The 25,054-nt window shown below is 45.6% G+C and overlaps 1 protein-coding gene across 5 annotated transcripts in view; it reads left to right on the top strand.

The window, feature by feature from the left end:
• CFAP61 (cilia and flagella associated protein 61) overlaps window positions 1-25,054 on the top strand; it is a 315,110-nt gene that overhangs the window by 126,232 nt on the left and 163,824 nt on the right. For all 5 annotated transcript variants that reach the window (XM_029072415.2, XM_029072412.2, XM_029072401.2 and 2 more), the window contains exons 16-17: window positions 3,794-4,000; window positions 4,897-5,031. In XM_029072415.2, coding sequence (XP_028928248.1) covers window positions 3,794-4,000; window positions 4,897-5,031 — 342 coding nt within the window. The remainder of the gene's footprint in view (window positions 1-3,793; window positions 4,001-4,896; window positions 5,032-25,054) is intronic.

Raw genomic sequence — 25,054 nt, 5'->3', positions numbered from 1 at the left:
TTTGGCATTATCCTCAACTCGTCTCTCTCGTTCAACCCACATATTCAGTCTGTCACCAAATCCTCTTGGTTTTCTGCTCACAAAATCGCTAAAATCTGTCCTTTCCCCTATCCAAACTGCTACCGTGCCACCCCAAGCACTTGCCACGTAGCCTGTCTTGACTGCTGCATCAGTCTCCTCAAGGACCTCTCCGCCTATCTCTCCCCACTCCAGTAGATGCTTCACTCTGCTGTCGGGATCATTTTTCTAAGAAAACATTTAGCCCAGGTCTCCCCACCTCCTCAAAAACCTCCAGTGGTTGCCCATCCCCTCCGCATGAAACGGGAACTCCTGACTATCACCTTTAAAGCACTCAGTCAGCTCACACCCTCCTACCTCACCTCGCTTATTTCCTACTGCAGCCCAGCCAGCATCTTTGGTTCCTCCAGTGCCAACATATTCACTGTTCCCCAGTCTTGTCTATCTCACCTCCAACCCCTTGCCCACATCCTCCCTCTGACCAAGAGCCCCGCCCCGACATATAACAGACCACCACTCTCCCCACCTTCAAAGCCTTAATTAAAATGGGGATTAAGGCTGTGAGCCTCACGTGGGACATCCTGATTACACTGTATCTACCCCAGTGCTTAGGACAGTGCCCTGCACATAGTAAGCGCTTAACAAATACCAGCATTATTATTATTATTAAAATCGCAACTCCTCCGAGAAGCCTCCCCCAATTAAGCTCTCTTTTCCCCTGCTCCTTCTCCCTTCTGTGTCACCTATGTACTTGGCTCTGTATCCTTTTAGCATTTGCTCTACGCCCCACCCTCAGACCCACAGCACTTATGTACACACTCAGAATTTATTTATTGATTTTGTCTTTCTCCCACTGTAGACCTTGTGGGCAGGGATTGTCTACTAACTCTGTTGTATCATACTCTCCCAAGATTTTAGTACACAGTGCTCTGCTCAGGGAGCTCAAAAAATACGACCGATAGAGGGTACGGCACCGTGCCCTCTACAGAGTTCTTGGAGACTTCACAAAAACATTTGGCATCATCAGTAATAATTATAATTATGGTATCTGTTATGTGCTTACTATGTGCCAGGCACCATACTAAGCACTGGGATGGATACAAGCAAATCGGATTGGACACAGCCCCTGTCCCACATGGGGCTCACAGCCTCAATCCCTGTTTTAAAGATGAGGGAACTGAGGCATAGAGAAATGAAGTGGCTTGCCCAAGGTCCCACAGCAGACAAGTAGTGGACTCGGGATTAGAACCCATGACCTTATGACTCCCAGGCCTGTGCTCCATCCACTAAGCCATGCTGCTTCTAAGTAGATAAGGGCTCTGGAAATTACTAAGAAAATTTAATTGGTTTGAGAAGTCCATCAGGGTTTTAAGAACCCTTCACAGCAATGTCGCTTGCCAGTCTTGTCCATTCCCAATGTCAGTGGAGTAAAGAGGGGATGTGTAATGGGTCTGGGTTTTTTTTAATGTCTTCTATATGGCCACGCTGGAAAATGAATATGAGATCTGGTCACAGGTGTTAGAATATGCTTCTGTGAAACTTCCAACTCACCAGACAGACTCCAAATCCAGAAAGAGTCATTTGAAATTACCGTACGCAGATGACCGCACCCTGGAACACACATCCTAGGACACATGCAAATGATGGTAAACCCCTGTACCAAATCAGCCACGAGTTAAGAACTGATGATAAGTTAAACGAAGAAACAGAGAACAAGCAGGGATGTATCCACGTGCACCAGGGAAACCTTGGTATACCCCCCTCTCTTCTTCCTCTAGCTGTGAGCTAGTTGTGGGCAGGGAAAATGTCTACCAACTCCGTTACACTGTATTCTCCCAAGTGCTTAGTACAGTGCTCCGCACACAGTAAGCGCTCAATAAATACGATTGATTGATTCCTGGAACTTCCCTTTCACGTACTGCTTTCCTCATCTTCAAGTCTCTGCCCCAAATCCCATATCTTCCAGGAGGGCTTCCCCGATTTAACTCTCACCTCCCCACCCCATTTCCTCCTCAACTGCTCTTCGATATTTCCGTATCACACAAGCATTTGGGTGCTCCCACTGTCCCTCAACTGTCCCCATAGCACTTACGTACATATCTTTAAACTCGGTTAGTTCCCCCTTCCTGTAATTTACTTTGATTGTAAACTTCTCGAGGGCAGGGATCAGGCCTACTATAATGAATTTTCCCAAATACTCAGTACTGTGCTCTGCTCAGAGTAAGCACTCAAAAAATGCAATTGATTGATTGATTGATGAATAAATGATGTACTATATACAAAAAAGTGGTAATCTCTGTAATAATTGTATCTGCAATTTCAGTACACAAAACTCCATTTTTATTGTACTGTGACGGAGATGAAAAAGAACTTTTTGAAAGTACTGTATCCCCAGCTAGAGCCCATTATTTCCCATAATTTAGGTTTAAAGCAAATTCAAAACTGCTTTCTACAAAAGGGCTAACGTAGAAGCACCCCAATTCACAGCACAAGCGGCGATTGTCTTTTAAAACCCTATTACCCTGATTTCCCAAACAGCACGAGAGCTTTGTTCGCCCTCGGAAGTATGCTAAAACAGAAACCCAAATGGCTAATGGAGAGAGATAACTTTTGTAAAAATGATTCTGCCTTTGTCTTGATTAATATGCTTCGCCGGAGACACCCAAATGGAAATCGAGGTCAACTCCTACTGTCATCAAAATATCAAAATTCACTAGAAAGTTGTTTATTCAACATTTTTTAGCTGACCCATTTTATTTTTTAATCTCTCGTCCCCGGCTGTTCGCTGCAAACCGTGGGACGCCGATCTGTTGGAGAGATTGGAGCCGTTCCGAGTGGGTGTTGCAGGGGGAGGGGTGGGAGCTTGGCCCTGCAGGCCACCGTTAGGGGACCGGGGTCGGTATGGAGGTGACCCAGACCCACCGCGCCCTCCATCCAGATTATATTCCATCCTCCATCTCGCCCATTATGCTACAGGGGGACTAGGTTACGTCAGCTTTCCTGCCTTCCGGAGGTCCAGGCGACCACTGACCTAACACCGAGGCCCCCACCCTCTTATCATAATAATAACGATGATGGTATTTGTTAAGCGCTTACTATGTGCCAACCACTGTTCTAAGTGCTTATCCCCACCCCTGTAAGACCAGGCCCTTCTTCCAATGCTAATGGCTTTTCGACGGGTTGTCCCTAACTATTTCTGGGGACCAGATGGGCCATCCAGAACAATCCAAACTCAGTTGCCCAGTTGTACCACTGTGCCATCTGCCTTTCCTAGCTCCCATCACCCCTTCGCCCTCTCTTTTCACCCCTCCTCACTACCTACAAGCCTCAGAGAGCTGGCGAGCACCCCGACAATGTGCTACGGCTTGCCCACGTCTGACACTGCAGCCAATTCTCCGGGGTCAATTCGGAGGATTCCTGGTGTTTTCCCGGGAAAGAAATGAGTTGGGCATACCTCACTTTAGGGCCATATTCATCCTCTCTGGCATTTTTTTTAACGGTATTTGTTAAATGTTTACTATGTGCCAGGCACCGTACTAAGCACTGGGGTGGTTGCTTGTATCCACGGTCCCTGTCCCACGTGGGGCTCCCAGTTCCAATCCCCATTTGACGGAGGAGGTAACCGAGGCCCAGAGAAGTGAAGTGACTTACCCAAGGTCCCACAGCAGACAAGTGGCGGAGCTGGGATTAGAACCCATGACCTTCCGACTCCCAGGCCCGTGTTCTCATGCTGCTTCTTCATTCAATATATATGTTTTATTTTCCTATTTTTCAGGACATTGAGTATATACGGGCACATTACAATATTGAAGATTTTATCTACTTCAGCCATCACCAGCGGGAGGAGCATGGCCATCTACACCACTTTGCTCTAAATCCCATATTCAAGCACTACTCCAAATACTTTCTGAAGGAGATACTCCGTCTAAGCTTCAAATCCTGTCTCTACTACCCTGTTTACCCACTGAGCAGGGAAGGCAAGGTAAAGGGGATATCTGTGGTTTCACTCGGTCTTGTGATAGAATACATCTCGTGGCCCTTTCCCTTGTGATTTTCATCCCCCCAGCCCTGTGTGGTCGGGACACTGTGTTGGTTTGGATCGATAAAGGCCGATCTAAATTGGGTTCTGGTGCATTTTAGTAGCAGAGAATCATGGTCTTTTAAAAACGACCTAGTTCAGTGGATGAAAAATCATTTCGCCGCATCTTTATCACCAGTTAAGGGCATTAAAACATAATCGATCTAGGTGAATTCTCTTACTAAACCCGGAATTCCACTCCTTTTTATGTGAATGAATAATCGATTTCGACAATGGGCTCTCTCCTCTCCCCACTTCGCCTTTTTGAAGCCGGTGGTTTAATTGGCCTTGAAATGCTAAAATAAAGATATCCTGAGTGTCTTCTGCTCCTTAAGTTGTCACCCAGAGCTTAACGTTCACTTTAAGTTACAGCGCTTGGATGACATTTCAGCCTGTGTGTGTATCCTTAAAGCATCTTTTGCCAAGCCAGCAAAGGTTAACAGTGAGCAGATAACAGAGCTTAATGAGGTCAAACCAAGCTGATTCATGATCACTATGGAGAAGAGTATCCTCCTGGGGAAAATACTTGTACTGAAAAATCCCATAAACCAAACCACTTGTTTATCTGTCATTCCCACAGAGATAGTAATGTAATTACGCTCATAATTATCTTCATTAGTGTCAGGCATTATCTGCAATTCATTCCTCTGCTCTAAGAGTATGTTTGTTTATTTGCCGATTTTCCTCTCCGATTTGGCCAGCGGAGTGAAGAATTTTGTATCTGAAAAGCCATACAGCAGACATCTGCGATGCACTGTTCTGACATTCTCTCTGTTAAAATATAGATTGCCGTCTTTCAGTTTCAGAATCCCTCTACCCATTCCCTGACATCTGCCCTTCATTACATGGTTCCCGTGCGACCGAGACGACAGATTGTCTATCCTCTGGAAAAGCTTGGCATAAATGCTCCATCAAAGGAGGTCTCCAAGGATCAGGTGGGTAACAGAAGCAGCAGCAGGCAAGAGGCACCGTGCCAGTGAAGGCAGGCTTTGGCAGATGGGATGACATTACTGTCTTAGTGTTGAATAGGCCTGCTTCTTAATTACAGGGAACCTGGTCCTCATACCCTTACAGCCTAAGCTTTTACTAATGCCCCTCAGCATCCTCCTTTCAAACGTCCGTTTCAGACGGAGCATTGGAAACAGTAGCGTTTCCACCGCGTTCACGTATTGGGAAAAGAACACGTACGGTGAAAAGACTCCCACCTCTTAAATACCCTGCCCTGCGCGCGGCTCGACTAAAAGCCCGAGCGAGATTCATAATGTATGGATTCGCTTTCCCATCTTTCCCCCCACACCCCCCTCAGGGGTTTTCCTCCCTGTCAGTTGTCTAGGCGGTAAATACTCTGTCACTCGCACCAAAAAGCTGACAGAAAAATCGTACTTGATGTGTTTGAAATGCTTGGTGTTTTAGTCCTAAAGCTATGTGTGTTTAATTGACTTCAGAACAAACCCTCAGCACCGCTGCAGAATGTCAAGAATGATTAACAGGAACATATTCGCTGCCCTTGGGCTGCTAGGGTTTTTGACCTAAAAATGAAAGGAGCGGCTTATCCCCTAGAGCTCTCTCGTTTCAGGGGTAGGGAGCGCTCATAAACTATGAAATCGAAGCAAATATCAGATTTTTAAAGCCAATCAGTTGGGGCCGTTATTTCCAGTAACACAAAGAACTAACTCAGAGATCAAGTGCTCGGCAGCCCCTTAATTTGTGTCGCACGTGGGAGATTTTGAACTAATTTTAGAAAAGAGAACGCGAGACTCCCTCTGTGAGGGGAAAATGAAAGGGGAGAGTTTAATAGCTGGGAACATCTCACGGGGGGCGGATGTTGCCTCTAAGGATATAGAAAGTAGAAGCAAAATATTTTCTTCGCAAGACTTTGCTTGTGGGTTCAGCCGAGCTTAGGCAAGCCCGCCCGGGCAAGCAGCAGTCTTGTATGGGGCAGTTTCATTTCCAGCTATAGATTTCCCTCCCCGACTGTGGTTTTGAATGCCCATACTTAAAAACGGAGCACACCGGGAAAAGGAAAAATTAGAATCTGTTCCGACCAAGGTTGCAATTCGCAAAAATAAAAGGAAGTCTTTTTCCTGACCGTAGATAAATCTAAGTCATGATAATTCCCATTCCCAGGGCCTCAAGGGAATTAAATGGATGCTCCTCCACTTCTTCCCCGGCCTCCCACCCCCCACCCCCACCCCAGCCTTGTGCTACTGCAGGGAAGGAAAATAGGCTTGGCTAATTGCCTTTCACTCTTGTCAGTCACCAGGCCTGTGTCTACTACAGCCTTTGATGAGAGTCTGAAAAAGGGATCCCTCAGCAGAAAGGGCTTGAGGAAAAGGCTCTTCTCCTGCCCTGGAGGGGATGGTTGAATCTTTTACCTCAGAGGCATAAATTCTGACCAACCGCTCAGTACAGGGGCGAGACAGAAAAGGCAAGACAGAAAAACGGGAGCCTTCTTGCATTGTCCTTCCTTTCACTCCATCTGTGCCCCAAGGTCTGTACTTGACTTCCCTTCTCCGGCCCTTCTGGTGCCTGTTTGCCCACTGCCATCCCTCTGAGGTACAGTGAGGCAGGGAGGCTGTCAACTCTCTTTGAATCAGATTTCATCCCTGCCATCTAGGTCTAAACCTCCAGGAGTGTCCACAAACCTTTGGGGGTGGTTTTAAATCCTTCTGGGTTTGGGTCTTCAGTGTCATTTTAGCCTTCCATTCTCCATCTCACTGTTCACTTTTTCACATGTATGGTGATTGGATTGTTTTCTTTTCTCTTTCTAATACGATCCTGGACCAGATCTAAAACATGACCTTTCTGTTAACCATTCTTTCGTTTTGCGGTCATCACCAGTTCCTCATTCAGTGGTTGTAACTGAGGATGCCTTTATTGGTGAGTTATGCACTGGGAGGGCCACCCTTTTTTTGTTCTGATTTTGGACATTTGAATCTTCAAATGACTCCATTTGCCTTCCAAGCAAGTATCCCAGATTATTGTAATCTTCATTCTCCAAGATGTTTCAAACTGTACTTTCCTGGTATGTGACCTCCTGCAAAGATTCACCCTACTGGCATTCTATTGGGATCCTTTGAATTGCCCCTTTTCATCTCCAAATGCTCTTCCCCAACCATAATTACCAACTGATGGACTGCTACTGGATACAGTTTCACTTGTACATCTGCTGTCCAATAAATTTCATCGTGCCACCCACCACCTGTTAGCTCTTCCCCTTGTTAATTATTTTCCATCTCCTCCTTAAACATCTTGATTTTCATTTTCAACGTTTGAATTATTGGTTATCAACACTTCAATATCTCTTCAGTGGAGTCATCCTGAAGGGAACCAATACCCGTCTCTGTTCTCTCCTGGCATTAATGCTATCTAGGTTATCTTAGTTGGAGACCTAAGTGGTATTCCAGAGAAATGTATTTCTTCCGGATTAATTTAGGGTTCACTTTGTTTTATTATCCTTTATGATTCAGCTGCACTTTTCTGAACTCTTTCCCTGGCAATCTCTGTTATCATCTTAGAAAATAGCCTTCATCTGAAATTGTTGGAGTGTCTTACACATCTCTAAATCCCAAGCCTTTTATGACTTAGATTGCAAGTTCCTTGAGGGTATCTCTGTTGTATCTCTCTGCAGTGTTGTCCAGATAAGTACCCAGTCCATTGACGTAGCAATTTAAGTGATGAACTCATACTGGGCAATTTGAGTTGTATTATTCCAATCAATCCATGGTATTTATTGAGCACTTACTTTGTGCAGAACACTGTTCTAAGTGCTTGGGAGAGTACACTACAACAGATTTAGTAGACACGTTTCCCGCCCACAGGGAACTTAGAGTCTGGAAAGGGAGACAGACATATATTAAAAAAAAATTATGGATATGTACATAAATGCTGTGGGGCTGGAGTGGGGAGGGGAGTAGAAAGAGCAAGTCATGGTGATGCAGAAGGGAGTAGGGAAAGAGAAAATGAGAGCTTAGTCAGGGAAGGCCTCTTGGAGGAGATGAACCTTCAATAAGTCTTTGAAGGTGAGGAGAATAATTGTCCGTTGGATATGAAAAGGGAAGGTGTTCTAGGCCAGAGACAGGATGTGGGTGAGAGGTCAGCGGGGAGATAGACGAGATGGAGGCACAGTGAGTAGATTGGCCTTGTGTGGGCTGGGTTGTAGTTGCAGAGTAGTGAGGTGAGATGGAGGGGGGCAAGGTGATGGAGTGCTGTAAAACTGGTGGTAAGGAGTTTCTGATTCACGTGGAGGTGGATGGGCAATGACTGGAGGTTCTGGGGAGTGGAGAAACATGAACTGAACATTTAGGTAAGGAAACGATTCAAGCAGCAGAGTGAAGTATGGACTGGAGTGGGGAGAGGCAGGAGGCAGGGAGGTCAGCAATGAGACTGATACAGTGATCAAGGCGGGAGAGGAAAACTGTTTGGATTAAGGTGGTGGATGGAGAAGAAAGGGCACATTTTAACGTTGTTGTGAAGAATGAACCAAAAGGATTTAGTAATGTATCGAATATGTGCGTTGAATGAGAGAGATGAGTTAAGGATAACGCCATGGTTACAGGCTCGTGAGACAGGAAGGACGGTGGTGCTGTCGGCAGTGATGGGAAGCTCAGGGGAAGGACAGGGTTTGGGTGGGAGGATACGGAGCTCTGTTTTAGACATGTTAAGTTTGAGGTGATAGCTGGACATCCAAGTAGAGATGTCTTGAAGGCAGGAGGAGATGCAAGACTGCAGAGGGAGAGAGATCAAACCCCGTGTGAGACAAGGACTGGGTCTAACCTTATTTGCTTGTATCCACCCAGCGCTTAATACAGTGCTTGGCACATAGTAAGTGCTTAAGAATAATAACAATGATAATAATGGTATTTATTAAGCGCTTACTATGTGCCAAGCACTGGAGTAGATACAAGGTAGTCAGAGTGCGCCATGTGGGGCTCACAGCCTTAACCCCCATTTTACAGATGAGGTAACTGAGGCACAGAGCAGTTAAGTGGCTTGCCTAAGATCACAAAGCAGACAAGTGGCAGAGCCTGGATTAGAATCCATGTCCTCTGACTCCCAAGCCCCTGTTCTGGCCTCTAAGCCACGCTGCTTCTCCCAAAAATACCACAATTATGATGATGATGATGATGATGAAAAAATAGAATGGGGCCAGAAGATCAGAGGTCTCTTTGGAAGAACAGGACAGATTTGCGGGGAGGAGATATCTGGGAGAAAAGGGAGGTTGAGGAGGTTGTGGTCAGATGGAGGGATTTCAGAGTTGATGAGGGTAAAGAGTGTACAGTGACTAGATTTGATGAGATTAAGTGTGTGTCCAGGTTGGTGAGTGGGAGAGCTGGGGGGGAGCTGGAGATCAAGGGAGTTGAGGAGTGATAGAACGTGGGTAACGGAAGGGTCATCAGAAGCATCTATGTGGATATCGAAGTCCCCAGAGATCAATGTACAGATGGAAATGGAGAGAAGGAATTCAAGTTGGCTCCAAATAAATAAATTACATATGTGTACATTAATGCCGTGGGGCTGAGGGTGGAGTGAGTATCAAGTATTCAAAGGGTACAGACCCAAGTGCCTATGTGATGCAGAAGGGAGAGGGAGTTAGGGATAAGAAGACTTATTTGGGGAAGGCCTCTTGGAAGTATTATGATTTGCATCAATCAATCAATGGTGTTTATTGAGCCCTTACTATTTTCAGAGCACTGTACTAAGTGCTTGGGAGGGCACAACAGATCTAGCAGGCATATTCCCTGCATACAGAAAGCTTATAGTCTGGGGCGGGGGGGAGAGAGACATTACTACAAATAAATAATTTATAATATATAGTTTCAAGATATGTACATAAAGGCTGAAGGATTGAGGGTGGAGCCAATACCAAATGCCCAAAGGTCATGGATCAAAGTGTGTGGATGAAAGGGAAGGGAGAGGAAGCTGGGAAAAAATGAGTTTATTCAGAGAAGTCCTCTCGGAGGAGATCATAATAATAGTAATGGCATTTGTTAAGCGCTTACCATGTGCCAAGCACTGTTCTAAACGCTGGGATAGATACAAGGTAATCAGGTTGTTCCAGGTGGGGCTCACAGTCTTCATCCTCATTTTACAGATGAGGGAACTGAGGCACGGAGAAGTTAAGTGACTTGCCCCAAGGTCACACAGCAGACGAGGGCGGAGGCGGGATTAGAATCCATGATCTCTGACTACGCTATGCTGTGACCTTAATAAGGCTTTGAAGGTGGGGAGTGTGGTGGTCTGTCATGTATGGAGGAGAGGGAGTTCCAGGCCAGAGGGAGGATGTGGGAAATGGGTCTGTGGCAAGATAGACAAGATCAAGGCACGGTGAACAAGCTGGTGCTAGAGGAGCGAAGTGCCCAGGTTGGGCAGTAATAGGAAATCAGCGAGGTAAGGTGGGAGAGAAGGAGTTGATTGAGTGCTTTTTTTAATCGTATATGTGCCAGGCACTGTACTAAGTGCTGGGGTAGATATAAATCAATCAAATTGGACACAGTCCCTGTCTCACATTAAGATTTACAATCTTAATCCCTATTTTACAGGTGGGGTAACTGAGGAACATGTGTATTCACCCTACCCTCAATCCCTCAGCATTTATGTACATATCTTTATATATTATAAATTATTATGTTAAGTGACTGGCCCAAGGTCACGCAGCAGACAAGTGGCGGAGCCGGGATTAAAACCCAGCTCCTTCTGATTTCTGTGCTCTACCCATTAGACCACGTGCTTCTCAGTTGACCTAGAACTCTCACCGGGAGGAAATTGTGAGCAACTCTTTTTATGGTAGGCTAACATCCTTTCGGGCGTAATACCCCAAACTCAAACTAATGACCCTCTGACTTCATTTTTTTCGTGCACCATAGTTTTCCTTAAAAACAGTGATTCATCACTGTGCTCTTTGCTAAACCCATACTATACTACGTGCTATGGACGGTACTAAGAATTCATTCGGTCGTATTTATTGAGCGCTTACTGTGTGCAGAGTACTGGGTTAGATACCATATAGGTAGATGAGATCGCCCCTGTACCTCGGGGACTTCTTGTCTAAAGGGGAGGGTGAACAGGTATTTTATCCCCATGTTTACACATAAGAAAATGAGGCACAGAGCAGTCAAGTGACTCGCCCGTGGCCGCACAGCAGGCAAGTGGTGGAGCTGGGATTAGCACTCGGGTCTCCTGACTCCTAGCTCTGTGCTTCTCCTTTCATTGTTAAATTCATTCAGAAAGTACAGGCAAACCCCGGGATACGTTTGCATTATATGCCTTGAATAGGGGGTATGCTTTCCTTGAGATTTAAATGCAGTTATTCATTTATTCATTCGATAGCATTTATTAAGTGCTTATTGTGTGCAGAGCACTGTACTAAGCGTTTGGGAAGTATAATTCAGCAACATATAGAGACCATCCCCACCCACAGCGGGCTCACAGTCTAGAAGGGGGAAGACAGACGTGGAAACAATTAGACTGCAGATATAGACCGTAAGCTCCATCATTCATTCATTCATTCACTAGTATTTATTGAGCACTTACCGTGTGCAGAGCACTGTACTAAGCGCTGCAGAATGTAATAATAATAATGTTGGTATTTGTTAAGCGCTTACTATGTGCCGAGCACTGTTCTGAGCGCTGGGGTAGATACAGGGGAATCAGGTTGTCCCACGTGGGGCTCACAATCTTAATCCCCATTTTACAGATGAGCTAATTGAGGCACAGAGAAGTTAAGTGACTTGCCCAAAGTCACACAGCCGACAAGTGGCCGAGCCATGATTCGAACCCATGACCTCTGACTCCGAAGCCCGTGCTCTTTCCACTGAGCCACACGGTATAACAATAGAAAGATATCTTCCCTGCCCACAACAAGTTTAGTCTAGATGGGGAGACCCATTAATAAGAATAAATAAACAAACTACAGATATGTACATAAAAGCTGCGGGGCTGGAAGGGGGGGATGAATAAAGGGGCAAGTCAGGGCGATGCAGAAGGGAGTGGGAGAAGAGGAAAGGGGGGGTTAGTCAGGGAAGGCTTCTTGGAGGAGATGGGCCTTCAATAAGGCTTTGAAGGGTGGAGAGAGTAATCGTCTGTCAGATGTGAGGAGGGAAGGCGATCCAGGCCAGAGAGAGGACATGGGCGAGGGATTAGTGGCTAGATAGATGAGAACAAGTACAGTGAGAAAGTTAGCATTAGAGGAGTGAAGTGTGTGGGCTGGGTTGTAGTAGGAAAGTAGTGAGGTGGGGGTAGAAGGGGGCTAGGTAATTGAGAGCTTTAAAGTCATTGATGAGGAGTTTTTCTCTGACGCAGAGCTGGATTGACTCTGGAGCTCCTTGAGAAGTGGGATGACGTGTCCTGAGGGTAGAAATGATCCAGGCAGCAGAGTGAAGTATGGATTGGAGTGGGGAGGGACAGGTGGCTGGGAGGTCAGCAAGGAGGCTGATGCAGTCATCAAGGCGAGAGAGGATAAGTGATTGTATTAATGTTGTAGCAGTTTGGATGGAGATGAAAGGGAGGATTTTAGTGATGTTGTGAAGGAGGAACCGACAGGATTTGGTGATGGAATGAGTATGTGGGTTGAATGAGACAGAGAGGAGTCGAGGATAACGCCAAGTTTGCGGACTTGTGAGACAGGCAGGATGGTGGTGAAGGATCTATGAAATGGGGATTAAGACTGTGAGCCCCATGGGGGACAGGGACTGTGCCCAACCCTATTTGCTTGTATCCACCTCAGAGCTTAGTACAGTGTCTGGCACACATGTCCTGTCTCTCCCCGCTTCGGTCTATACTTCACTCCGCTGCCCGGATTATCTTTCTACAGAAACGCTCTGGGCATGTCACTCCCCTCCTCAGAAACCTCCAGCGATTGCCTATCAACCTCCATATCAAGGAAAAACTCCTCACTCTTGGCTTCAAAGCCGTCCATCACCTTGCCCCCTCCTACCTCACATCCCTTCTCTCCTCCAACCCACCCCGTACACTCTGCTTCTCTGCCGCTAACCTCCTCACTGTGCCTCGTTCTCGCCTGTCCCGCCATCGACCCCTGGCCCACATCCTACCACTGACCTGGAATGTCCTCCCTCCTCACTTCTCCCAAACTAACTCTCTTCCCCTCTTCAAAGCCCTACTGAGAGCTCACCTCCTCCAGGAGGCCTTCCCAGACTGAGCCCCCATTTCCCTCCGCTCCTCCTTCCCTCCCCGTTCCCCCTACTCCCTCCCTCTGCTTTACCTCCTTCCCCTCCCCACAGCACTTGTGTATATTTGTATTTATTTATTATTATTTATTTTATTAATGTTGTGTCTATATCTATGATTCTATTTATCTATTTTGATGGTATTGATGCCTCTCTACTTGTTCTGTTTTGCTGTCTCCCCCTTTTAGACTGTGAGCCCGTTGTTGGGCAGAGATTGTCTCTATCTGTTGCCGAATTGTACATTCCAAGTGCTAAGTACAGGAAGCGCTCAATGAATACGATTGAATGAATGTAATAAGCATTTAACAAATACCATAATTATTATCATTATTATTATTGTTACTATTATTATTATACTGCCTAAAGTGATGGGAAAGGCAGGGGAGGACAGGGTTTGAGAGGGAAGGTAAGGAGTTCTGTTTGGGATGTATTAAGCTTGAGTTGACGGGAGGACACCTCCCCACACCACTTGTGTCTATAATTCTATTTATTCATATTAATACCTGTTTAGTTGTTTTGATGTGTATATATCTATAATTCTATTTATATTGATGCTGTTGATACCTGTTTACTTGATTTGAGGTCTGTCTCCCCACTTCTAGACTGTAAGCCCTTGTGGGCAGGGACTGTCTCTAGTGCTGAATTGTACTTTCCAAGCACATAGTACAGTGCTCTGCACAGAGTAAACACTCCATAAATATGATTGATTGAATGAATGAATGAATGAATGAATGAATGAATAAATGAGGACATCCAAGTAGAAATGTCTCAAAGGCAGGAGGAAAGGCAAGACTGCAGAGAGGGAGAGAGATCAGGGCTGGAGATCAGGGGTCCTTGTGCTCAGGGAACATGTTTACCAACTCTGTTGCATTATACTCTCCCAAGCGCTTGGTACAATGTTCTGCACACAGTAGGTATTCAATAAATACCACTGATTGATTGAATTAGTGAAATATCATTCCAGAAACAGTCCTGACATGATGACCAAATCCTGCTGATGAGTCACTATTGATCACTCCCCACTCCCTCCCTTCGTCCCTTCTCCTCCAAGGCACTCCCCGCTCCCTCCCTTCGTCCCTTCTCCTCCAATAGTCTTAGGGACATCATTGATAGTCTTAGGGACATCATTGATCCCCATGTCCCTAAATCTGGCCCCCTCCATTCCCATCTGCCACCTCTTTCAGTATTTGTGTGTGTTTGTGGGCGGGGGATAAACCGGGGACTCATGCAGCCCCTCCCAGCAGTGTGGCGTAGTAGATAGAGCACAAGTCAGGGAGTCAGAAGGACCTGCGTTCTAATCCAGGCTCCACCGCATGTCTGCTGTGTGACCTTGGGAAAGTCACTTCACTTCTCTGGACCTGTTACCTCATCTGTAAAATGGAGGTTAAGACCGTGAGCCCCGTGCGGAACAGGGACCGTGTCCAACCCGATTAGCTTGTATCTACCCCAGCACTTAAGAACAGTGCTTGGCACACAGTAAGCACTTAACAAGTATCGTAATTATTATTATTCATTCATTCAATAGTATTTATTGAGCGCCTACTATGTGCAGAGCACTGTACTAAGCGCTTGGAATGTACAAATCGGTAACAGGTAGAGACAGTCCCTGCCCTTTGACGGGCTTACGGTCTAATGGGGGGAGACGGACAGACAAGAACAATGACCATAAGTAGAATCAAGAATAATAATAGAATATTATTATTAGGGGCAAGACAATGGTGCCAGGTCCCAGCTGGCAAGATACCCGAGTCCGGGCCCTGTCTCCTCACTCAAAGCCCAGAGAGCCGGTTCCCTTTGACCCCTCCACGACCCTTAATGCTGCTCTCTGTTGGTTCTGTTGCCGACTTGTTCATTCCAAGCGCTTAGTACAGTGCTCTGCACATAGTAAGCGCTCAATAAATACTATTGAATGAATGAATTCCCATTTTCCTTCCTACCTGCGCCTCTGTCCCTAGGCTAACTGCCTCATTATGGGCAGAGACTGTGGCGGTTATGTTGTTATATCGTACTCTCCTAAGCACTTAGTACAGTGCTCTGCACACAGTGAGCCCTCAGCAAATACCGTAGACCGACTGACTTCCATTGCCCCGGAAAACAGTCGTGGCTTCAGTCCAGAGACATTTTCATCTGCAGAAGGAGCTGTGAACTCTGAACGGGGACGGTGAGATTGCCCTCCCAAGCCACCTGGCTGCAGTTAATGAAAAGTGGCGGAACGGGAGTGTGGTTAAACAAGGCTTTCATTGCTTCCAAAGTTGAAGCTCAGATTCTCCACTTCGGTCAGGGTCTAGAGAAGGAGGCAGCACAGAATCGGGGCAAGGTAGAAGAGGTTGCTTAAATCTGCCTAAGAACCCCAGCCCTTTCCACTCTGCCCCGCCCGTGCTGTCTTCCTCCTAAAATCCTGGTTGAAATGGAGAAACTGAGTATCACGTCCGCATTTAGGAATTAGTGAGGGAGAGGGAGGGTAAGGGGAGGAAGGGGCGAGGAGGGAATTGATTTCCCTCTACCGATCGAATGTAACATTGGGTGGGGCTTACGGATTCTGGGCTACATCGGCAATTAGTGTGTGACCCATCTCTGTATTTTATATTTTGTGGTCATGTAGAATAATAATAATAATGATATTAATAGGAATAATGGTATCTATTAAGTGCTTACCATGCGCCAAGCATGTGCTAAGATCCTCTAAAATCTACCCTATCCTCTCCATCCAAACCACTATCATGTTAATACGTTCACTTATCCTATCCTGTCTCCTTCTTAACTTCCCAGCCTCCTGTCTCTCCCACTTCAGTCTATCCTTCACTCTGCTGCCTGGATCATTTTTCAACAAAAACCTTTAGGACACGTCAGCCCCCTCCTCAAAAAACACCAGAGGTTGCCCATCCACCTCCATGTCAAACAAAAACTCCTCACCATTGGCTTTAAAGCCCTCCATCTCCTTGCCCCCCTCCTACCGCACCGAGTTTCTCTCCTTCTACAACCCAGCCCACACACTTCACTCCTCTAGGGCTAACTTTCTCCTTATGCCTCCATCTCGCCTGTCTCGCAACCGACCCCTAGCCGATGTCCTGCCCCTGGCCTGGAACGCCCTCCCTCCTCAAATCCGGCAAACAATTATTCTGCCCCCACTTTCTAAAGCCTTATCGAAGGCCCATCTCCTCCAAGAGGCCTTCCCAGACTAAGCCCCACTTTTCCTCTTCTCCCACTCCCTTCTGCGCCACCCTGACTTATTCTGAGCAGCGTGGCTCAGTGGAAAGAGCACGGGCTGGCGAGACAGAGGTCTTGGGTTCTAATCCCCACTCAGCCGCTTCTCTGTGCCTCAGTTACCTCATATGTAAAATGAGGATGAAGACTGTGAGCCCCCCGTGGGACAACCTGATCACCTTGTATCCTCTCCAGCACTCAGACAGTGCTTTACACATAGTCAGCACTTAACAAATGCCATTATTATTCTTATTATTAAAATACTTTCGTAGAGGATTGTATAGGTACAGAGATGCAGACAACCGCTACTTCCCAGTTACTCATTTGTCCCCATCCCTGCTGAGCTTAGGGATTTCATTTGGTTGCTGCTGAATGATTATCCAGGTCACAAATCTACTGGGGGAAGTGGCGGTCCTTGATTAATGAAATGAGGAGTGTACAGTTTGTTCACCAGAGAGGCCAAAGATTGCATGATTTATGGAACTTAAGGGCCTTCTCATCCCAGAAGTGATCTTTGAGAGATATTGGAGTGGTCCAATGGTGAAGGTGATTCTGCTGGCAGGACAAGAGAGCAACTTGAGGATTTTCATCTCAAAGATCATCTTTAATCATCATCCGTGGTGTTTATTGAGCGTTTACTATGTGCAGGTGTATTGTGCTCTCCCAAGCACTTAGTACTTACTCTGCATATAGTAAGTGCTCATTAAATATGATTGATTACAGAGCTTCATATTAATTGCTTGGGTGAGTTCAGTGCAACGGAGTTGGCCGTCACATTCACTGCCCACGACGAGTTTATATTCTGAAGGAGAAGACAGGCATTATTATAAATAACTAATTTATAATATATAATAATAACGATGGCATTTGTTAAGCGCTTACTATGTGTCCGGCACTGTTCTAAGCACTGGGGGAGATACGAGGTAATCGGGTTGTCCCATGTGGGGCTCACAGTCTTAAATCCCCCTTTTACAGATGAGGTAACTGAGGCACAGAGAAGTCAAGCGACTTGCCCAAAGTCTCACAGCTGATCAGTGGTGGAGCAGAGTTTAGAAGCCATGGCCTCTGACTCCCGAGCCCGTGCTCTTTCCATTAAGCCACTTCTAAGCTGCTTCAAAGATATGTACATAAGTACTGTGGGGTTGAAGGTGGGGTGGATATCAAATGCCCAAAGGGCAAAGATCCAAGATTTTCCTATGGCTACTTTACAGTGGGATTAAAAACGATGCCACATTTACCAACCTTTTCATCCTGCACTTCTGCTAGCCATCAAGCTTCTCTCAGAAGAATGATGTCATTTCTAGTTGGAGCAGTGAAAGCGGTGACTTGAGAATGAAGAAAATAAAACAAAGGCAATAAAGTACGGAACAGAATGGATACCATAAAAAAGGTTTTATGGCATCCTGTTGGAGAAATCCGGTATGAATAATTGGTGACTGTAGGAGGCACGCAGCGCTCGATCGAGCGAATCTTCCAGTAATCGTGCCTCGTTTAGACCTTCATCGTCACCAGTGGTATTTTGAGAGCTTGCTATGTGCAGAGCATTGTACTAAGCGCTTGGAAGAGTACAACATTCACTCATTCATTCAATTGTATTTACTGAGCGCTTACTTGGTGCAGAGCACTCTACAGCAGCATCTCTAGAGCCGTTGTAGAGCCAAACCTCTAGTTGATCATAATAATAATAATGACAATGGTATTTGTTAAACGCTTAACTATGTGCCAAGCTGTAATGCTGGGGTAAATACAAGGTAATCAGGTTGTCCCAAGTGAGGCTCCCAGTCTTAATCCCCATTTCGCAAGTGAGGTAACTGAGGCACAGAGAAGCGAAATGGCTTGTCCCAAGTCACACAGCTGACAGGTGGCAGAGCAGGGATTAGAACCCACGACCCCTGACTCCCAAGCCTTTCCACTTTCCACTTTCCTCTTCCACTAAGCCATGCTGCTCCAGTATTTTACGTAATGGGGATGGTGGTTTGGGGAACAGGACTGAGTGAAAGGACATTTTAAGGGGACATCTCTTTCTTGAAAGTTGAAAACAACATTCCCAAGAAACCAAGAAATGGAGGGCATCACTGCTTGATGACACTCTTGCTTGAAATCAAATGTTCACTCTCTGACTAGAACCCTGCCCACAACAAGCTTACACTCTCCCACAGTGGCCTCATTTGCCCCTCCTTAGGAAGGCCCTCCTTTGGTCAGACGAAATCTTCACACCTCTGACGGGACCCTCGGCAGGAGTCAGACCCGCTGGCTTTCTGGAATGATTTCTGGATCAAATCCCCGGCAGCTGGGCTTTGGGGCTTCCACTTCCCGTAGATTGGTGTGACCCTTAGTGAAAAGTTGGAATATCATCGGGATCGAGGAAATGTTATACCGAGGCTTATCACAAGAAATGAGAAGCAGAGCGGCCTAATGGATAGAGGCCTGGGAGTCAGGAGAACCTGAGTTCTAATCCTGGCTCCACCACTTGTCGGCTGTGCGACTTCGGGTAACTCACTTCATTCATTCATTGAGACGTATTTATTGAGCACTTACAGGGTGCAGAGCACTGTACTAAGTGCTTGGAAAGTACAATTCAGCAACAAATAGAAACAATCCCTGCCCCAAAATGGCCTCACAGTCTAGAAGGGAGGAGACGGACATCAGAACATGTAAACAGGCATCAATAAAAATAAATAGAATTATAGATATGTACACATCATTAATAATATAAATAGAATAATAAATATGTACATATATGTACACAAGTTCTGTGGGGCGGGGAGGGGGTTAGAGCAGAGGGAGCGAGTTGGCGCGATGGGGAGGGGAGGAGGAGCAGAGGAAAAGGGGGGCTTAGTCTGGGAAGGCCTCGTAGAGGAGGTGAGCTCTCAGTAGGGCTTTGAAGGGGAGAAGTGTACAAGTTCACTTCACTTCTCTCGGCCTCAGTTCCCTCATCTGGAAAATGGTCATGAAGACCGTGAACACCATGTGGGATGGGGACCGTGTCCCAACTGATTAGCTTTATCTACTCCAGGTATTTATCTTGAGAAGCAGCATGGTCTCATGTATAGAACACAGGCTTGGGAGTCAGAAGGACCTGAGTTCTAATCCCAACTCCATCACTTGTCCACTGTGTGACCTTGGGCAAGTCACTTCATTTCTCTGGGCCTCGGTTACCTCATCTGTAAAGTGGGGATTAAGACTGTGAGCCCCATGTGGGACAGGGACTGTGTCCAACCTGATTAGCTTGTATCTACCCAAAAGCTTAGAACAGTGCTGGACACATAGTAAGCGCTTAACAAATACTGTCATCATCATCATCATATGCCATTATAAAAATGGAATTTAGCAATCAATCCATCGATCGATGGTATTTATTGAGCATTTCCTGTTCATTCATTCCTTCACTTGTATTTATTGAATGCTTACTGTGTGCAGAGCACTGTACTAAGCACTTGGAAAGTACAATTTAGCAACAAGTAGAGACAATCTCTGCCCACAATGGGCTCTCAGTCTAGGAGGGGGGGAGGCAGGCATCAAAACAAGTAAACAGGCATCAATAGCATCAGTATAAATAAATAGAATTATAGCTATATTAAAATCATTAATATAAATGAGTAGAATTATAAATATGTACATGTATACACAAGTGCTCTGGGATGGGGAGGGGGGGTAGAGCAAAGGGAGCAAATCGGGAAGATGCGGACGGGGGGAGCAGAGAAAAAATGGGGCTCAGTCTGGCAAGGCCTCTTGGAGGAGGTGAGCCTTCAGTAGGGCTTTGAAAGGGAAAAGTGTGGTTGTTTGGCAAATTTGAGGAGGGAGGGCGTTCCAGGTCAGAGGTAGGAGGTGGGCCAGGGGTCGACGGCGGGACAGGCGAGAACGAGGCCCAGTGAGGAGGTGAGCGGCGGCAGAGGAGCAGAGTGAGCGAGCTGCGATGGAGAAGGAGAGAAGGGAGGTGAGGTCGGAGGGGGCAAGGGGAAGGAGAGCCTTGAAGCCAAAAGTGAGGAGTTTTTGCTTGATATGGAGGTTGATAGGCAACCACTGGAGGTTTTTGAGGAGGGGGGTGACGTGCTCAGAGCGTTTCTGCAGAAAGATAATCCGGGCAGCAGAGTGAAGTGTAGACTGAAGCGGGGAGAGACAGGAGGTTGGGAGACTATGTGTAAAGCACTGTGCTAAGTGCTTGGGAAAGAACAATACAGCAGAGTGGGTAGGCATGTACCCTCCCCAGAAGGAGCTAGTGAAATCACTGGGCTCAGTGATCAACAAATGTACATTGGGAAGCGTACAAATGTGCAGAATAGAGGCTTGGTACACCTTCTGGATTTCTGCTGGCCTCTTCAATCCTTTAAATTATCCAGGAAATGGAATGCAAAAAAACAACCTCTGTGAAATTGTAAGACTGAAAAAAATATAATGACACTAGCATGCTCACTTGGCTCAGCACAGGGTCCTAAGGCAGTTGTTGCTTTAATGCCTGAGCTCGTTGTGGGCAGGAACGTGTCTGTTGTTATACCTTCCTCTCCCAAGAGCTTAGTGCAGTGCTTTGCACACAGTAAGCGCTCAAGAAATACGATGGAATGAATGAATGAATGAAAGCCAGTCCTGCAAACATGGATTCATACTTCCTAATAGCAAACTCTAGAATTCCTGTTCTTCCTCTCTGAAACTTCTTGACGTGTTGGGTACTCAGAGGGATTGATTTGGGTGGCACATGAACCTGAACAACCGGTTGGCCCAGAAGCTAAAGATCTGACGTCTCGGCAGTCGACAGAGTTGACGGTGTGGTTGACAGAATTGGTTCAACACCGCCTGTGTGCTCTTGGAGTTCCTCAAGTAGGTAACTCTAAGGAAGGCAAGTTGTAAAATATGGTGTAAAATAGAGAAATGTAGTTACCTCCGCTTTGAGCGTTACTTCTAGAAGATGCAGAATTCCATCTACTTTAAATAATTCTCTATAATATCTTCCAAAATAAGCAGTTTATAAAACCTGTTTACTTTCTCGCCATCTGGGAACATTCTGCCATCCATCTGCTCTATGCAATTATGTAATTATCAATATAAGGAAAGAATAGGTGATATAATTAACAAGAAAAACTGATCCACAGTGAAGAATAGAAATGACACACATCTGTTGAATTGCTTTTTGTTTCTCCCTGTTCATTGTTATCATTCTTTTTTTTTTATTTCGTGGTTGTATTCAAGCTGTCAGATTTCATTGCGCACTTCAGGAAAGCTATTTTTGCTACAGCTCACAAAAAAGAGGCAGAGCAATTATTAGAGTATTGTGGGAGCCCACACAGCTTTATGTTGATTGATAGAGGTCTTTTTTTTTTTTTGTATTTTGTATTGCTCAGTGAATTTTCAGTGTTTAGGTATTCCCGGAGGCCTCCAGTCCTTCCTAGACCCCTCAACACAGAGCAGGTAAAACTCAAGGAAATCCTGAAATGAATTCATACCAGATGGAATAGAACATGGCAAACGGGAGGAGTTAGGGTAGACAAGGCATCCAAGAATGGCGTTTTTTCCCTAAATTTGCTTCATCTACTTGTTTCTTTATTTTTAATATTCCCACCCATGAATACAAGTTATGGCAGTTCATGTAAACATTAGCAAGCTGATTGACAGACCACCACTCTGCCATCTTTAAGGCCTTAAATCATATAAAATCATATCTTTTCCAAAAGGCCTTCCATGACTTTCCCCTCATTTCCCCATCCCATTCTATTAGTCCTTTTTACTGCATCACCTGGAAAGGTCTATACCTTTCCAGCATTTTGATACTAACCCCATCCCCCCAGCACTTAATATGCATATCCCTATACTCTGCCATTCCCTCTATCTATAATTTATTTTAATGTGTCTTTCCCACTAGATTGTACACTCCTTATGGGCAGGAATCATGTCTACCAACTCTATTGTGTCGTAATAATAATAATAATAATAATGTTGGTATTTGTTAAGCACTTACTATGTGCCGAGCACTGTTCCAAGTGCTGGGGTAGATACAGGGTAATCAGGTTGTCCCACGTGGGGCTCAGAGTCATCATCCCCATTTTACAGATGAGGTCACTGAGGCACCGAGAAGTGAAGTGACTTGCCCAGAGTCACACAGCTGACCGGTGGCGGAGCCGGGATTAGAAGCCATGACCTCTGACTCTGAAGCCGGTGCTCTTTCCACTGAGTCACGCTGCTTCTCTGTTGTACTCTCCTAAGCTCTTAGTACGGTACTCTCAACTCAGTAAGCTCTCGGTACATATTTATTCATTGATCGACTGGGCCAAACCGTTAAAAGAGACCAATTGTTTTACCTTTATTGGTATTCGTCCTTTAAATAGGTAGACTTTGGGATAGATTACTTGAGGATCCTAACCAAATTCATGAACAGAATTAATTAGAATGACAGCTGAAAGAATTAATCAAAATAGCATGAAATGAGGAATGAGGATTTCCTAAGAAAATAAGTATTTTGCTGTATATATTTTCAAAATGATGTTATTGACGCAGAGCACTGTACTAAGCACTTGGGAGAGTATGATACAACAGAGTTGATAAAAACATTCCCTGGCCACACGGAATTTACAGTCTAGAGACATGGAGCTTATAGTCTAGTCTAACAATGCATCAGAATGTAGATTTTAAAAAGTGAGTTACTGGCACTTCCTCTTGCATTTTTCTTGCTACTCTGACTGATGGGTTTGTCCCATAGAGAAGCAGTGTGGCTCAGTAGAGAGGCAGCGCGCTCAGTGGAAAGAGCCCGGTCTTGGGAGTCAGAGATCATGGGTTTTAATCCCGGCTCCGCCGCTTGTCAGCTGTGTGACCTTGGGCAAATCACTTAACTTCTCTGTGCCTCAGTTACCTCATCTGTAAAATGGGGATGAAGACTGTGAACCGTACATGGGACAACCTGATTACCTTTTATCTCACCCAGCACTTAGAACAGTGCTCGGCACATAGTAAGCGCTTAACAAATACCAACATTATTATTATTATTATTATTATTATTATGGGGAACCTGTCTCTGTTTTCAAGCCAGCGTCTTAATATCCTGATCTGCACAAAAACCTGTGTCTTAAGAGAGGAATCCCTCTCGCATGCCGACCGGGCTGATCTGTTTGTTGGGTGGTCCACAGTTCTTTTACATTATCTGAGTCTTTGCCTCACTAATTTTTCGAATTTATTTTGCCGCCCAAGCTTGCCCCTCTACTGTGTCACCCATAGCAGCTGCTTGAGTATCCTGTCGTCACCTACTCTCCTTTCATTTCTGCTCAGAGGAGTTGGGTTGTTTTGGGCATTGTTTCTATTCATTCATCCATTCAATCCTATTTACTGAGCACAAACTGTGTGCAAAGCACCAGACTAAGCATTTGAGAGATGCTGGTGAGCTGACCTCATTCCAGGACTTTGTTATGGGTAATTTTGTCCAGCCATTTGATTTGGACCATGGTTCACCGACGAGGCTAGAGCAACTGTTCAAGAAGCTGGACCCATTTTCTGGGTTGGACAAAAGTCTCACCATTTTAGAGATCTCTGTGCAAGTTAGTATAGGGTTTGATGTCCCACTGTACCCACTGTAGCCTGATTTTATCTTGCGGTCTGTTATCTTTCATTCTTGTCTATATGTACACCATGGAATATTGTCCTTTCTGGGTTGAAATAGTAGTGGTGGTAATAATAGCAATATTCAGGTACCATACCAGGTGATTGGGAAAATCTTATTGAAGGCACGTCTCCTCCAAGAGGCCTTCCCTGACTAAGCCCTCCTTCCTCTTCTCCCACTCCCTTCTGCATCACCCTGACTCGCTTCCTTTATTCACCCCCCATCCCAGCCCTAAAGGACTTATGTACATATCTGTTATTTATTTATTTACATTCATTTCTGTGTCCCCTTCTAGACCGTAGGCTCGTTGTGGGCAGGGAATGTGTCTGTTTCTTGTTGTATCATACTCTCCCAAGCGCTTAGTACAGTGCTCCGCACACAGTAAGTGCTCAATAAGTACGAGTGAATGAATGAATGAATAAGAAGGGACATATTTCCTTCCCTTAAGGAGCTTTGGCTATAATGGGGGAGACAAAAATGAAAGTATTCACAGGAGAAGCCAAAATAAATAAGTGAACGTACTATTGAATGGATGCATAATCAAGAGTGCCGAGGATGTGGGCATAAGTAAATTTACAAGTGATAGAGTTGGCTGCCGGGTTTAGGTGGTCTAGGATGCTGGTGAGTTAATCGGGAAAGGTTTCTTGGAGGAGGAAGCATTTTAGAAGGACTTTGAATGTGGGGAGATTCATGGTCTGTCAGAGTTTGAGCAGGGAAAGCAGTTCCAAGCGAGGGCAACAGTGAGAGTGAGGGGAGAGGGTCAGGATAGGCAAAAGCAAGGAAGATCCAGAAGTTTGGGTTAGGAGGGCGAAGGAAGCAAATTTGGGAAATAGTGGCTGAGGAGAACAGATGGGTAAGGTGGGGCGAATTGATAGAGAGATCCTTGAAGTTGACTGTGAAGAGTTGTTGTTTGATGGAGAAGGACACAAGAAGCCAGTGGAGAGTTTTGAAGAAAGAGAAATGTGGACCAAGCAACGGTTCAATAATAAT

Source organism: Ornithorhynchus anatinus, chromosome 1 (assembly GCF_004115215.2).
Source record: "Ornithorhynchus anatinus isolate Pmale09 chromosome 1, mOrnAna1.pri.v4, whole genome shotgun sequence".
Lineage (NCBI taxonomy): Eukaryota > Metazoa > Chordata > Mammalia > Monotremata > Ornithorhynchidae > Ornithorhynchus > Ornithorhynchus anatinus.
The sequence above is the reverse complement of the archived record's forward strand: the minus strand, read 5'-3'. Positions and strand labels throughout refer to the sequence as shown.